This window comes from Salmo salar, chromosome 19, assembly GCF_965601325.2.
Source record: "Salmo salar chromosome 19, fSalSal1, whole genome shotgun sequence".
Taxonomy (NCBI): domain Eukaryota; kingdom Metazoa; phylum Chordata; class Actinopteri; order Salmoniformes; family Salmonidae; genus Salmo; species Salmo salar.
In genome coordinates, this window is record NC_138309.1 from 12,988,499 (window position 1) to 13,006,111 (window position 17,613).

At 42.7% G+C, this 17,613-nt stretch overlaps 1 protein-coding gene across 1 annotated transcript in view; it reads left to right on the forward strand.

The window, feature by feature from the left end:
• Positions 1–17,613, forward strand: part of trpc1 (transient receptor potential cation channel, subfamily C, member 1) — a 100,550-nt gene that overhangs the window by 76,493 nt on the left and 6,444 nt on the right. The window contains exons 6-7 of the mRNA XM_014157283.3: positions 1,221–1,416; positions 5,187–5,523. Of these exons, the coding sequence (XP_014012758.1) occupies positions 1,221–1,416; positions 5,187–5,523 (533 nt within the window). The remainder of the gene's footprint in view (positions 1–1,220; positions 1,417–5,186; positions 5,524–17,613) is intronic.

Genomic DNA, 17,613 nt, shown 5'->3' on the forward strand with positions numbered 1-17,613 from the left:
GTCCAGAGTAACGCCAAGGTCCTTCACAGTATTATTTGAGACGACTGTACAACCATCAAGATTAATTGTCAGATTCAACAGAAGATCTCTTTGTTTCTTGGGACCTAGAACAAGCATCTCTGTTTTGTCCGAGTTTAAAAGTAGAACATTTGCAGCCATCCACTTCCTTCTGTCTGAAACACAGGCTTCCAGTGAGGGCAATTTTGGGGCTTCACTATGTTTCATCGAAATGTACAGCTGTGTGTCATCTGCAAAGCAGTGAAATTTAACATTATGTTTCTGAATGACATCACCAAGAGGTAAAATATATAGTGAAAACAATCGTGGTCCTAAAACGGAACCTTAAGGAACACCGAAATGTACAGTTGATTTGTCAGAGGACAAACCAACCACAGAGACAAACTGATATCTTTCCAACAGATAAGATCTAAACCAGGCCAGAACTTGTCCGTGTAGACCAATTTGGGTTTCCAATCTCTCCAAAAGAATGTGGTGGTCGATTGTATCAAAAGCAGCACTAAGGTCTAGGAGCACGAGGACAGATGCAGAGCCTCGGTCTGACGCCATTAAAAAGTAATTTACAACCTTCACAAATGCAGTCTCAGTGCTATGATGGGGTTTAAAACCAGACTGAAGTGTTTCGTATACATTGTTTTGTCTTCAGGAAGGCAGTGAGTTGCTGCGCAACAGCTTTTTCAAAAAGAATTGAGAGGAATGGGAGATTCGCTATAGGCTGATAGTTTTTTATATTTTCTGGGTCAAGGTTTGGCTTTTTCAAGAGAGGCTTTATTACTGCCACTTTTAGTGAGTTTGGTACACATTCGGTGGATAGAGAGCCGTTTATTATGTTCAACATAGGAGGGCCAAGCACAGGAAGCAGCTCTTTCAGTAGTTTAGTTGGAACTACTGAAAGAGCTGCTATGTCTTTCTCCTCTTCTCTCATCTCCTCCTCCCTTCTCCTTCCCACTCCTCATCCTCTTCCCCCTCTCCTCACCTCTCTTCCTCCTCTTCCCGCTCTCCTCTTTCCCCTCTCCTCTTGCCCTTCTCCTCTCCTCTTCCCCCCTCCCCTCCTCTCCTCTTCCCACTCTCCTCTCCTCTTCCCCCTCTTCCCCCTCTCCCTCTCCCCTCCTCTTCCCCCTCCTCTTTCCTCTGCTCTCCTCTTCCCCCTCTTCTCCCTCTCCTCTTCCCACTTTCCTCTGCTCTCCTCTTCATGGTTCCAGGAATGACTATGAGGAGCTGGCTAAGCAGTGTAAGATGTTTGCTAAGGATCTCCTGGCCCAGGCACGTAACTCCAGAGAACTGGAGGTGATCCTCAACCACATGGCCAATGAGGACACAGTGGACAAGAGAGGCCTGATGGAGGAACGCATGAACCTCAGCCGACTCAAACTAGCTATCAAGTACAACCAGAAAGAGGTGAGACTCAAATAACTGGCCATCAAGTACCAGTATGCTCCAGTAATTTTTCTAAAGTTTTCCAGAAATCCTTCCTTGGAGGATTCCCAGACCTGGGAATTTTGCAACCCTAGGTATTTGGTATTTTATTAGGATCCCCATGAACTGTTGCAAAAGCAGCAGCTACTCTTCCTGCGGTCCACACAAAACATGAAACATTACATAATACAGAACATTAATAGACAACAGCAGCTCAAGGACAGATATGTAGGCACACGTAGCCTACATATCAATACATACACACAAACTATCTAGGTTAAAGAGGGGAGAGGCGTTGTGCCGTGAGGTGTTGCTTCATATGTTTTTTGAAAGCAGGTTTGCTGTTTATTTGAGCAATATGAGATGGAACAGAGTTAAAGGCTCTATTTAATACTGTACGCTTTCTTGAATTTGTTCTGGATTTAGGTACTGTGAAAAGACCCCTGGTGGCATGTCTGGTGGGGTAAGTGTGTGTATCAGAGCTGTGTGTAAGTTGACTACGCAAAAATGTTGGATTTTCAACACATTAATGATTCTTATAAAAAGAAGAAGTGATGCAGTAATTCTCTCCTCAACTCTTAGCCAAGAGAGACTGGCATGCTTAGTATTTATACCAGCCCTCTTATTACAATGAAGAGCAAGACGTGCCGCTCGGTTCTGGGCCAGCTGCAGCTTAACTAGGTCTTTCCTTGCAGCACTCAACCACACGACTGGACAATAATCAAGATAAAACAAAACTAGAGCCTGCAGAACTTGCTTTTTGGAGTGAGGTGTCAAAAAGCAGAGCATCTCTTTATTACGGGCATACCTCTCCCCATCTTTACAGCCATTGAATCTATATGTTTTGACCATGACAGTTTACAATCTAAGGTAATGCCAAGTAATTTATTCTCTTCAACTTGTTCAACAGCCACAACATTCATTACCAATTCAGCTGAGGTCTAGAACTTAGGGAAGGATTTGTACCAAATACAATGCTGTTCAGGAACAGTTTATTACTGGCCACACATTCCAAAACAGACTGCAACTCTTTGTTAAGGGTTTCAGTGACTTCATTAGCTGTGGTTGCTGATGCGTATATGGTTGAATCATCAGCATACATGGATACACATGCTTTGTTTAATGCCAGTGGCAGGTCATTGGTAAAAATAGAAAAGAGTAGAGGACGTAGAGAGCTGCCCTGCGGTACACCACACTTTACATGTTTGACATTAGGGAAGCTACCATTAAAGAAAACCCTTTGAGTTCTATTAGATAGATAGCTCTGAATCCACGATATGGCACATACATTTTTTCAAGAACAGGTTATGGTCAATAATATCAAAGGCTGCACTGAAATCTAATAGTACAGCTCCCACAATCTTGTTATTACCAATTTCTTTACACCAATCATGTGTCAGTGCAGTACATGTTGTGTGCCCTTCTCTATAAGCATGCTGAAAGTCTGTGGTTAATTTTTTTGACAGAGAAATAGCACACACAATTTTTTCCAACAGTGTTAAGAGCTGGCAGCAAGCTTATAGGTCTGCTGTTAGAACCAGCAAAGGCCGCTTTACCACTCTTGGGTAGTGGAATTACTTTGGCTTCCCTCCAGGCCTGAGGACGAAGACATTCCTCTAGGCTCAGATTAAAGATATGACAGATAGGAGTGGCTATAGAGTCAGCTACCATCCTCAGTAGCTTTCCATCTAAGTTGTCAATGCCAGGAGGTTTGTCATTATTGATCGATTACAATAATTTTCCCAACTCTCCCACACTAACTTTACAAAATTCAAACTTACAATGCTTTTCTTTCATTAGTTTTTTTATGCATGAGTACGATGGCTCACTGTTCGTTCTTGGCATTTCCTGTATTGTGATCACTACATCCAATGGGTACGGATACAGCTTTGTGTGATCGATGGGGCCTCCTGAGTGGTGCAGTGGTCTAAGGCACTGCATCGCAGTTGCTAGCTGTGCCGGTAGAGATCCTGGTTCGAGTCCAGGCTCTGTCACAGCCTGCCGCGGCCGGGAGACCCATGGGGCGGTGCACAATTGGCCCAGCGTCGTCTGGGTTAGGGGAGGGTTTGGCCTGGCAGGGATGTTCTTGTCCCATTGTGCTTTAGCGACTCCTGTGGTGGGCCGGGCACAATGCACGCTGACACATTCGCCAAGTGTACACAGTGGTGTGGCTGGCTTGCGGGTTAAACGGGCATTGTGTCAAGAAGCAGTGCGGCTTGGTTGGGTCGTGTTTAGGAGGACGCATGGCTCTCGACCTTATCCTCTCCAAAGTTCGTACGGGAGTTGCAACGATGATACAAGACTGAAACTACCAATTGGTTACCACGAAATTTGGGAGAAAAAGGGAAAAAATAAATACAAATAAAATGTGATCGATATATTATGTGGATGATCTTGTTCCTGTAGTGTTTGTTAACACCATGGTAGGTTCATTAATAACCTGAACCAGATTACAGGCACTGGTTACAGTGAGAAGCTTCCACTTGTGCGGACAGCTTGATGAAAACCAGTCAATATCAGGTTCCCAAGAAAGTAGACCTCTCTTTTTACATCACATACACTATCAAGTATTTCACACATATTATTTAGATACTGACCGTTAGCACTTGGTGGCCTATAGAAACTCCCCTAAAGAAAAAGTTTTAGATGTGCCAAGTGAACCTGCAACCACAACACTTCAATAACACTTGACATAAGAGGCTCAAAGTGTCCATCAAATAGAAGCAGAAAGAGGTGAGGGAGGGAGGGACCACTCCCTCAAATGTATTAGCATACAGCGCTACGGTAAACAAATAAAACATGATGAATAGGTGGAAATGGTTGACAGTTGAAAGCACTGGATTTATAGCAGGCATCATTTATATTTCTATATATACAGAACATACATCATGTGAACTGTTTGGACTGTTTTATTGTAGCCTACACAGACAATAGCAGACTGCTAGGTAAAGAGGGTGATTATAGTGAATTATGATGATTATTCATTATACATAAAACGTGAAGTCCACAACATCTGTTTTTCCTGTAGTTGTCTGGTGGAAATATGACCCTGATTTAGCTATGGTTTCTCCAGGCTACATCCAACCGAGGACAGGACCAGCTCAGACCAGAGCAGAGACAGAGAGGCAGAGACAGACTGTTATGAGGGTGGATGTTTGAAGCTGTTCTTTTATTTATAACTGGGCTTGCTCAGCCTGGCAGGTTGTGTTTGGACTATACTTTATATCACAGTGAGGCTCGAGCATGCTGCTACCATTCTGTCTCATATTGAGAAATGATGCTAATAAGAGCTCCTCTAGTACCAGAACCTGGAAGAGAGAAAGAAAGAGGGATAGAGAAAGAAAGAGAGAGAGAGGGAGAGAGAGAGAACTTGTGCATCAGAGCCCTAACCAGTTTCTCTTCATAGCCTTGACTGAATCTGTGTTTGATAAACATGCCTCCTATTTCTGTTTTGTGTCAGTGGTGGTATGTGATCACAGAGGATAACATTAGTACAGTTTGTTATGACTGGGAACAAACCATAAAGACCATTTCTTTTCCACAGAAAACAAATCCAAGGCAAGACACGTGATAAACAAGCACACTGTTGACAATGTGCATGTACCGTATTCTGGAATGAATTACCATTCTGAATAACCCTTTACTTCTTCTCTCTTTGTTTCCCTGTTGACTCCTACATCTCCATCCACGTCATTGTTCTGTGGCGCCTCCTACTGTCCCTGCATGGCACCACCTCCTCCCCACCCCTCCAGTTTGTGGCCCAGTCCAACTGCCAGCAGTTCCTCAACACAGTCTGGTTCGGCGAGACGGCCAGCTACCGGCGTAAACACACGTGTCTGAAGATGTCCACGGTACTGAGCGTGGCGGTGCTGTGGCCGCTGCTCTCCCTGTGCTACCTGGTGGTGCCGCGCTCCCGCGTGGGCCATATCATCCACACGCCCTTCGTCAAGTTCATCATACACAGTGCCTCCTACTTCACCTTCCTCCTGCTCATCAACCTGTACTCTCTGGTGTACAATGAGGGCAAGAAGAACACCATGGGCCCTGCCCTGGAGATGATTGACTACCTGCTCATACTCTGGATCATAGGTGAGACGTCCTTCCATCTCCTCTCCCCTCCTCTACTGTCCTCTCCCCTTCCCCTCTCCTCCCCTTCGCTCCTCTCCTCTCCCCTCTTCTCCTGTACACTCCCCTCCTATCCTATCCTATACCCTTCTATCCTGTCCTCTCCCCTCCTCTCCTGGCCTGTCCCCTCCCCTCCTCTCCTGTCCCCTCCTCTCCTCTCCTGTCCTCTCACCTCCTATCCTGTCCAGTCCTCTCCTGTCCTCTCCCTGGATCATCATTTTAAATATACAGTGGGGTTCGAAATTATTGACACCCTTGATAAAGATGAGCAATAATGAGCAATACAATTTTTGACACTCTTAAAGATTCTTATAAATAAAGTGGTCAAATTTTCCTTATTCCTAGCACGCAATGACTACGTCAAACTTGGGACTGCATTTGTCAGTTCGTTTTGGTTGTGTTTCAGATGAATTTGTGCGCAATAGAAATTAATGGTAAATAATGTATTATGTCATTCTGGAGTCACTTTATTGTAAATAAGAATATAATATGTTTCTAAAGACTTCTACATTAATGTGGATGCTACCATGATTACGGATAATCCTGAATGAATCGTGACTAATGATGAGTGAGAAAGTTACAGAGGGTCAAAGATCAAACCCCCAAGACTTGCTTACCTCTCACCATTACCAATAACAGGGGAGGTTAGCATTTTTTGGGGGTTATGTTCTTTGACCCTCTGTATTTTTCTGTGTCATTATGACTCCGTAATGACACAATACATTATATACCATTAATTAGTATTGGCCACAAAATGATCTGAAACACAACCAAAACTAACTGAAAATGCATCCAACAAGCTTGATGTAGTCATTGCGTTCTAAGAATATGGGACCAAATACTAAACTCTTGGCTACTTTATTTATACAATACCTTTTTGAGAAGAAAAATATTACTTGTTAAACAAAATCTCTTTCTCTGAGCAATTGTATTAGTATAAAATAAAATTTGGAGCATAAAATAAAGGTCAGTATTTTAATAATTTTGGACCCCATTGTATATTTTTGGGGTGTATTTTCATTTTATTGTGACAGACATAGATGAGGGGTAACGTGTATGTGCTGCGGGCGACAGTGTTACCTGCTAGCCTCAGGCACAGGTAAGAGATCATTTACAGTGCCATCAGAAAGTACTCACAAACTTTTTACACATTTTGTTGTTACATTTGTTACAGTCTGAATTTCAGATGGATTCAATTGAGATGGTTCTCTCGCTGGCCTACACACAATACCCCATAATGTCAAAGTGGAATTATATTTTTCAGCATTTAAAAATATGTATAAAAAATTGAAATCTGAAATGCTTTTGTTATGGCAAGCCTAAATAAGTTCAGTAGTTAAAATTTGATTAACAAGTCACATAATAAGTTGCATGGACTCACTCTGTGTATAATAACAAATAAATGTAAAAAAAATATTTAAACAAAAATGTATTGTGTTTAACATGATTTTTGAATGTCTAGCTCATCTCTGTACCCCACACAAACAATTGGCTGTAAGGTCTCTCAGTCGAGTAGTGAATTTCAAACACAGATTCAACCACAAAGACCCGGGAGGTTTTCCAATGCCTCTCAAAGAGGGGCACCTGTTAGTAGATGGGTAAAAATAAAATATAAAGCAGGCATTGAATATCCCTTTGAGCATGGTGAAGTTATTCATTACATTTTTGGATGGTGTATCATTACACCCAATCCCTACATTGATGCAGGTGTCCTTCGTAACTCAGTTGCTGGAGAGGAAGGAAAGAGATTTCACCATGAGGCCAATGGTGACTTTAAAACTGTTACAGAGTTTAATGGCTGTGATGCGAGAAAACTGAGGATGGATCAACAACATTGTAGTTACTCCACAATACTAAACTAAATGACAGAGTGAAAAGAAAAAAGTGTCCTGTTCTGGCACTAAAGTAATACTGCAATAATGTTGCAAAGCAATTAACTTTTGTCCTGAATACAAAGTGTTATGTTTTGCGGCAAATCCAACATAAAACATCACTGAGTACCACTCTTCATATTTTCAAGCATGGTGAGAGCTGCATCATGTTATGGGTATGCTTGTAATCATTAAGGACTGGGGAGTTTTTCAGGATAAAAAGGAAACTGAATGGAACTAGGCACAGGCAAAATCCTAGAGGAAAACCTGGTTCAGTCTACTTTCCACCAGACACTGGGAGATGAATTCACCTTTCAGCAGGACAATAACCTAAAACACAAGGCCAAATCTACACTGGAGTTGCTTACCAAGAAGACAGTGAATGTTCCTGAGTGGCTTAAATCTGCTTGAAAAATCTATGGCATGACTTGAAAATGGTTGTCTAGCAATGAGCAACAACCAATATGACAGAGTTTGAATAACTTTTTGAAGAATAATGGGCAAACATTGTACAATCCAGGTGTGCAAAGCTCTTAGAGATTTTTCCCAGAAAGACTCACAGCTGTAATTGCTGCCAACGGTGATTCTAACATGTATAGACTCAGGAGTGTGAATACTTATGTAAATGAGATATTTCTGGATTTAATTTTCAATACGTTTGCAAACATTTCTAAAAACATGTTTTCACTTTGTCAATATGGTGTATTACATGTAGATGGGTGAGAAGAAATATACATTTTGAATTCAGGCTTCAACACAACAAAAGGTGGAATAAGTGAAGGCATATGAATACTCTCTGAAGGCACTGTATGTAACAGCATAAAAATACAGTTGATGTATGGCATTGTCTCAATTCCAGAAAAAAACTAAAGGTCAGTCCTCATTGGTGGAGTTGAGCAAGCAGGACTTCCTGACTTCTCATTGGGCTAAAACCAGACTAGAGTATAACTTCCTGTATAATTTCCTGCCCTCCTTCTGTGATGATAGAGTTTAAGGTCACACTGTCTTTGGTTAGTCCACAACAGATGCTCTGTAGAAGAGAATTTAATCAAATTAAATAGTAGAGAATAGCAACGCAATGCATTGATTAGCATAGACCAGACAAGACCAGACCAGACTAGAATATGTACAGTAGCTGTGCAGTTAGTAACCCAAGACGCAGCATGTCCTCTCTATACCACCCTTTCTGTGCTCTGGTACTGTAACAATCTGTATCAGTCTGCTATCATGATAATGGCACCTGAGGGGATGGCTGCCATTTTACGGGCTCCTAACCAACTTTGCTATTTTGTGTGTTTTTCTGCATTGTTTGTAACGTATTTTGTACAATATGTTGCTACTACCGTCTCTTATGACCGAAAAGAGCTTCTGGACATCAGAACAGCGATTATGCACCTCGAACTGGACAAACATTTTTTCTTTAATGAGCGACGCAAAGGATGTACTGCTTCTCCAAGACCAGGTCCAAATCCTCATCATTCATGTGAAGAAAAGACGGAAATACAGGGGGCGGAGATCAGGATCCTTTGTGAAAATTTGTCGGTGAGTGGGTAACCCACCTCTACCATCTGTTCCATTGGCCAACGTGAAATCACTGGAGAATAAACTTGATGATCCCCGTTCGAGACTATCCTACAAATGGGACATTAAAAACTGTAATATCTTATGTTTCACCGAGTCATGGCTGAATGACGACACGGATAATATACAGTAGGCTGGCTTCTCCATGCATCGGCAGGACAGAGCAGCTCCGTCTGGTAAGATGAGGGATGGGGGTGTGTGTCTATTTGTCTAATATTAAGAAAGTCTTGAGGTATTGCTCACCTGAGGTAGAATACCTCATGATAAGCTGTAGACCACACTATCTACCAAGAGTTTTCATCTATATTTTTCAAAGCTGTCTACTTACCACCACAAACCGATGCTGGCACTAAGAACACACTCAACGAGCTGTAAAAGGCCATAAACAAACAAGAAAATGCTCATCCAGAAACGGCGCTCCTAGTGGCCTGGGAATTTAATGCAGGCAAACTTAAATCCATTTTACCTAATTTCTACCAGCATGTCACATGTGCAACCACAGGAAAAAAACTCTAGACCACCTTTACTCCACACACAGAGATGCATACAAAACTCTCCCTTGTCGTCCATTTGGCAAATCTGACCATAATTGTATCCTCCTGATTCCTGCTTACAAGAAAAAATAAAGCAGGAAGTACCAGTGACTCGCTCAATACAGAAGTGGTCAGATGACGCGGATGCTACGCTACAGGACTGTTTTGCTAGCACAGACTGAAATATGTTACAGGATTCATCCAATGGCATTGCGGAGTATACCAACCTTCATCAATAAGTGCATCGACAACGTCGTCCCCACAGTGACCGTACGTACATATCCCAACCAGAAGCCATGCATTACATGCAACATCCGCAGCGAGCTAAAGGCTAGAGCTTATAAGAAATCCCATTATGCCCTCAGACGAACTATCAAAGAGGCAAAGCGTTAATACAGGACTAAGATTGAATCCTACTACACAGGCTCTGACGCTCATCGGGTGTGGCAGGGCGTGCAAACTATTACATACTACAAAGGGAAACCCAGCTGGGAGCTGCCCAGTGGCGCGAGCCTAGCAGACGGGCTAAATGCCTTTTATGCTTGGTACAAGGCAAGCAACACTGAAGCATGCATGAGAGCACCACTGTTCCTGATGACTGTGTGATCACGATCTCCGTAGCTGATGTGAGCAAGACCTTTAAACAGGTCAACATTCACAAGGCCGCAGGGCCATTCGGATTACCAGGACGTTTACTCAGAGCATGCGCGGACCAACTGGCAAGTGTCTTCACTGACATTTTCACCCAGGTGGTAAGGGTAGGCAACAACACATCTGCAACGCTGATCCTCAACACGAGGTGCATGCTTAGTCCCCTCCTGTACTACCTGTTCACCCATGACTGCGTGGCCAAGCACGACTCCAACACCATCATTACGTTTTCTGACGACACAACAGTGACAACGATGAGACATCCTATAGGAAGGAGGTCAGAGACCTGGCAGTGTGGTGCCAGGACAACAACCTCTCGCTCAATGTGAGCAAGACAAAGGAGCTGATCATGGACTACAAGAAAAGGAGGGCCGAACACGCACCCATTCACATCAACGGGGCTGTAGTGGAGCGGGTCGAGAGTTTCACGCTCCTTGGTGTCCACATCACCAACAAACTATCATGGTCCAAACCAAGTCAGTCATGAAGAGAGCACAACAACACCTTTTCCCCCTCAGGAGACTGAAAAGATTTGGCATGGGTCCCCAGATCCTCTCAAAGTTTTACAGCTGCGTCATCGAGAGCATCCATCACCGCCTGGTATGGCAACTGCTCGGCATCCGAGCGGTGTCAGAGGAAGGCCAAAAACATTGTCGAAGACTCCAGTCACCCAAGTCATAGACTGTTCTCTCTGCTATCGCATGGCAAGCGGTACCGGAGCGCCAAATCTAGGTCCAAAAGGTTCCTTAACAGCTTCTACCCCCCAAGCCATAAGACTGCTGAACAATTAATCAAATGGTCACCCAGACTATTTACATAGTTTTTACACTGCTGCTACTCACTGTTCATTATCTATGCATAGTCACTTTGCCCCTACCTTCATGTACAAATGACCTTGTCTAACCTGTACCCCTGAACATTGACTCAGTACCGGTAACCATTGTTCATTATCTATGCATAGTCACTTTGCATAGTCACTTTGCCCCTACCTTCATGTTCAAATGACCTTGTCTAACCTGTACCCCTGAACATTGACTCAGTACCGGTAACCATTGTTCATTATCTATGCATAGTCACTTTGCATAGTCACTTTGCCCCTACCTTCATGTTCAAATGACCTTGTCTAACCTGTACCCCTGAACATTGACTCAGTACCGGTAACCCCTGTATATAGCCTCGTTATTTTTACTTTATTGTGTTACTTTTAATTGTATTTTTTACTTTTGTTTATTTATTACATTTTCTTAACTCTATTTCTTGGACTGTGTTGTTGGTCAAGGGCTTGTAATTAAGCATTTGACGTTAAGGTCCACCCCTGTTGTATTCGGCGAATGTGACAAATAAAATGTTATTTGATTTGATATTCAGACCACGCTGAATGATGGCTCTTTGGTCTCACACACATACACACACGCACACACGCACGCGCACACACACACACACACACACAGAGAGATCAATGACACTGTAGAATTACTTATTGGTTTCTCAGGACAGCCACCTTTCCTGTCCTCTCTGCTCCTGCCCATCCCTTGCCCTCTCCTCTCATCTTCTCTCTCTCCCCTCCCCTCCTTTTCCCTCCACTCCCCTCCTCTCTGCTCTACTCCTCTCACCTAATCTCTTTTTTTCTCTCTCTCTCCTTTCTCCGCTGCCCAAAAAAAACATTAACATGATCATCCAATCAGTGTAATGGCCTGTGTTCCCACATTAGTCTCCTCTCTCCAGCATCCCACTGCTCTCTGGAGAATCAGTCTGTTTCAATACCAGACACAGTAGAAAGAGAGAGAAAGAGAGAGGTAGAGGAGAAGAGAGAGAAAGAGAGCAGAGGAAAGGAGAGAGAGAAAGAGAGAGAGAGAGAGAAAGAGAGAGAGAGAGGGGTGAAGAGATAGACAGAGGGAGACAGAGAGTGAGAGGTAGAGATGGATATAGTTGTTCTAGTATGTTCTGTAGTTGCTACGTGCTTGTTTCTTTTGATTCATTAAATAAAGTACAACACGGGTCCTATTGGCTCACGGATCATGTCAATAAACAATGTCTTGTCTATTATCTAGTTCGTTCTGTAGCTTGGCAGTGAGCGTACATGCCTTTCTGTCTGGAGAGGAATCTTGAGAGGCTGTAGGATAGAGGAGTTTGGATACAGGTTTTAGGTGTTTGGGGAGACAGAAATAGTCCACTAGAGGGAGGAATACTCCTTAACTAATACAATAAGACCAGCACATCCATCTATGTACAGTTTGCTGATACCTTTTTCCATGTAATCAATTCAGTTATTGATCAAAATCGTTATTAAGATCGAGATCAATCTAATGAAAACCATCAACAGTTTTGACTATTAAAATGGCCATGGCGTAGGCATATGTAAATAAAGTACTGGATCGCAGTTAAATAACAGATACTTGTTTCCTATTACTTATGTTTTTCTGCTATTCTGTATGGTTTCTGAAGACTCTTACAACTGTTTTTTCTTACTGCTGAAATTCTAAGGCGAATACTGGGTTTGCAGAGTTTTTATTCGCCCTTTTAGTTCCAGATGTGTGTCTCCTTGCAGTCTCTTGGGAGCAGTTGTATTATATGGCCTCCCTTCATTTCCATTGTTCTGTCTCTCCATCCCTCCCTCTCTCCATCCCTCTCTCTCTTTCTCCCATTCTGTTAATCCCAGGAGCCAGATGCCTCACGTTAACGCCAAAATCAGATATGTCAACTGCCAAATGCGCCAATTGCCAAATGATTTTGGGAACTTGGGCAGAAAAAGTTCACTTTGATCTACTGAGGCAAAAAGAGCACTGTCAGAGTTTAATTCAATAGAAGAAAAGCTGCGAGGGAGGGACAGAAAAGTAGCCTAATGTTTGGGGAAAATTTGGTGAAGTGGTAAATGTGGATGATAGCAGTGCCGGCTATATTACAGTATATGTGATATAGTCACAAGGTGATGACTTTAACTAGCCTATGGCACGTCAAGGGAACTGTACTGTTCAGATGAGTTAAATGGAATAGTAGTCTACCTCAAATCAAATCAAATTTGATTTATCACATACACATGGTTAGCAGATGTTTTTGCAAGTGTAGCGAAATGCTTGTGCTTCTACTTCCGACAATGCAGTAATATCTAACAAGTAATCTAACAAATTCACAACAACTATCTTATACACACAAATGTAAAGGGATGGAATAAGAATATGTACATAAAATATATGGATGAGCGATGGCCATGTGACATAGGCAAGTGGCCAGTGATTTGGGTCTGTATGTTGGCAGCAGCCTCTCTATGTTAGTGATGGCTGTTTAACAGTCTGATGGTCTTGAGATAGAAGCTGTTTTTCAGTCTCTCGGTCCCAGCTTTGATGCACCTGTACTGACCTCGCCTTCTGGATGATAGTTGGGTGAACAGGCTGTGGCTCAGGTGGTTGTTGTCCTTGATGATCTTTTTGGCCTTCCTGTGACATCAGGTGCTCTAGGTGTCCTGGAGGGCAGGTAGTTTGCACCTGGTGATGCGTTGGGCAGACCGCACTACCCTCTGGAGAGCCTTGTGGTTGAGGGCGGTGCAGTTGCCATACCAGGCGATGATACAGCCCAACAGGATGCTCTCGATTGTGCATCTGTAAAGGTTTGTGAGGGTTTTAGGTGACAAGGCACATTTCTTCAGCCTCCTGAGTTTGAAGAGGCGCTATTGCGCCTTCTTCACCACGGCGTCTGTGTGGGTGGACCATTTGAGTTTGTCCGTGATGTGTACACCGAGGAACTTAAAACTTTCCACCTTCTCCACTACTGTCCCATCGATGTGGATAGGGGGGTGCTCCCTCTGCTGTTTCCTGAAGTCCACGATAATTTCCTTTGTTTTATTGATGTTGAGTGAGAGGTTGTTTTCCTGACACCACACTCAGAGTGCCCTCACCTCCTCCCTGTAGGCTGTCTCGTCATTGTTGGTAATCAAGTCCACTACTGTTGTGTCGTCTGCAAGCTTGATGATTGAGTTGGAGGCGTGCATGGCCACGCAGTCATGGGTGAACAGGGAGTACAGGAGGGGGCTGAGCACACACCCTTGTGGGGCCCCAGTGTTGAGGATCAGCGAAGTGGAGATGTTGTTTCCTACCTTCACCATCTGGGGGCGGCCCGTCAGAAAGTCCAGAACCCAATTGCGCAGGGCAGGTTGAGACCCAGTGCCTTAAGCTTAATGATGAGCTTGGAGGGTACTATGGTGTTGAATGCTGAGCTGTAGTCAATGAACAGCATTAGGGAGTGATTGAATATGTCCGTAAACACACCAGCCAGCTGGTCTGCGCATGCTCTGAGGATGCGGCTAGGGATGCCGTCTGGGCTAGAGGTCGACCGATTATGATTTTTCACCGCCGATACCGATTATTGGAGGACCAAAAAAGCCGGTGCCGATTAATCGTCCGATTTATTTATTTATTTGTAATAATGACACCACCTCTCAGTCATACTGCTCTATCAAATATCAAGTCATAGACTTAATTATAACATTATAACATAATAATGCCCAGAAATACGAGCATTAGGTCATTAATATGGTCAAATCCGGAAACTATCATTTCGAAAACAAAATGTTTATTATTTCAGTGAAATACGGAACCGTTCCGTATTTTATCTAACGGGTGGCATCCCTAAGTTTAAATATTGCTGTTACATTGCATAACCTTCGATGTTATGTCATAATTATGTACAATTCTGGCAAATTAATTACGGTCTTTGTTAGGAATTAATGGTCTTCACACAGTTCGCAACAAGCCAGGCAGCCCAAACTGCTGCATATACCCTGACTGCTTGCACGGAACGCAAGAGAAGTGACACAATTTCACTAGTTAAAAGAAATTCATGCTAGCAGGCAATATTAACAAAATATGCAGGTTTAAAAATATATACTTGTGTATTGATTTTAAAGAAAGGCATTGATGTTTATGGTTAGGTCACATTGGTGCAACGACAGTGCTTTTTTCGCGAATGTGCTTGTTAAATCATCACCCGTTAGGCTAAGTAGGCTGTGATTCGATGAGAAATTAACAGGCACTGCATCGATTATATGCAATGCAGGACAAGCTAGATAAACTAGTAATATCATCAACCATGTGTAGTTAAAGTGTGATTATGTTAAGATTGATTGTTTTTTATAAGATAAGTTTAATGCTAGCTAGCAACTTACGTTGGCTTCTTGCTGCACTCGCGTAACAGGTAGTCAGCCTGCCACATAGTCTTCTCGTGGAGTGCAATGTAATCGGCCACAATCGGTGTCCAAAAATGCCTATTACCGATTGTTATGAAAACGTGAAATCAGCCCTAATTAATCGGCCATTACGATTAATCGGTAGACCTCTAGTCTGGGCCAGCAGCCTTGCGAGGGTTAACATGTTTAAATGTCTTGCTCACGTCGGCCACGGAGAAGGAGAGGGGGGGGGCGCAGTCCTTGATAGCGGGCCGCGTCAGTGGCACTGTATTATCCTCAAAGCGGGCAAAGAAGGTGTTTAGCTTGTCTGGAAGCAAGACGTCGGTGTCCGTGACATGGCTGGTTTTCTTTTTGTAGTCCATAATTGACCCTGCCACATACGTCTCGTGTCTGGGCTGTTGAATTGACACTACATTTTGTCCCTATACCGACATTTCGCTTGTTTGATTGCCTTGCGGAGGGAATAACGACACTGTTTATATTCGGCCATATTCCCCGACCTCTTTCCATGGTTGAATGCGGTGGTTTGCGTTTTCAGTTTTGCACGAATGCCGCCATCTATCCACGGTTTCTAGTTGGGGTAGGTTTTAATAGTCACAGTGGGTACAACATCTCCAATGCACTTCCTAATAAACTCACTCACCGAGTCAGTGTATGAATCGATGTTATTATCTGAGGCTTCCCGGAACATTTTCCAGTCCACGGAACACGGACCTGAAATTTGGACACTGATTGTAGGCCTATAACATTTTGACTCTGGAACAGGAGTAGAGAAATATTATTTCTTCTTTCAGCATCTTGAGGGAATGAATGCGTGGTTAGGGACCATCTGTAAAGGTGCAGTCTTAATCAGCATCATAAAAGCTGATAGTATTTCAACCACATAAAATATACATCCAAGCCAAACTTAATTTAACTTCCTTAAAACCAGTCAAACTGATGTCATTTGGAAATTTTGTATGGAAAATCTTTCCAGTTTTTTATGTTATTACATTTTCTTCCTAAACGTATTTTCTGCGTGGGAGAAAGAGGAAAGCCAAAACAAATTTTACAGATGACAACTAGATTGAATGTACATTCTATCACTGTATGCCATTATTCTGGTGAGCAAGGGTTTATTTAGTCTTCTAGGGCAACAAGTAATGACAGAAGAAAAGTTGCATGTATCTAATTATAGACAAGTTGACTAACTAATAGCCTACAAAAATTTCGCAAATTATAATCAGAAACATAGATCTATCTATAAGGCCTGTCAAAAATTCATTATCCCGTATTTGACTGTACAGCACATGTTCTATTATTTGCGGGTTGGGTGCTGCCCTCAGATTTTCACTTTATCACATATAGTCGGGAGGTTGCGGATGAGTTATTAGCAGTGGTGTAAAGTACTTAAGTAAAAATACTTTAAAGTACTACTTAAATCGTTTTTGGGGGTATCTGTACAACTTTTACTTTTACTAAAGAAAATAATGTACTTTTTACTCCATACATTTTCCCTGACACCCAAAAGTACTTGTTACGTTTTGACAGGAAAATGGTCCAGTTCACGCACTTATCAAGAGAACATCCTTGGTCATCCCTATTGCCTCTGATCTGGCGGAGTCACTAAACTCACTTTTACTTGAGTCATTTTCTATGAAGGTATCTTTACTTTTACTACAGTATGACTTTAGACTACTTTTTCCACCACTAGTTATTAGCAATTGTGGGCAGGTGTGGGTGAACAAACAGCTGTGTCTTTGTATGTGTGTGGTCAGATACAACCCTAACCAAAAAAGAAATCACCCAAACAAATTCTAATAAGCTGCAATGATTCCCTGACCAAAACAACGGACGTGTAAATTTGGTGTGAAAAATCCTGATACACCAGAAACCTGCATTCCCCTATTCATGTTCTTGACAGTGGGTCCCATTAGGACCCAGAAAGGGTTTTGTAATAAAAATTATTTCATGAACCCCCACCCTCCCCCCCACACACACACCCACACGCAGGAGGATAATACTTCTAAACCACACCTCACTGAATCGTAGCGATTCCACACATAAATCCTGTGGTTTCTATTTCTCAGACTGACCATTCCCTTGAGCCTCTCTGTGGGATAACTTACGGCATTCCCTGTTGAATCTGGAAGTCATTGTAAAATGTCAAGAATGAGAACCTTGCGGGGTGAACACAAAATGCCTTTCCCATTCCTCTGTTCATTTTTCTGTTTGGTGAATTGAATATGGTCAATTCTAC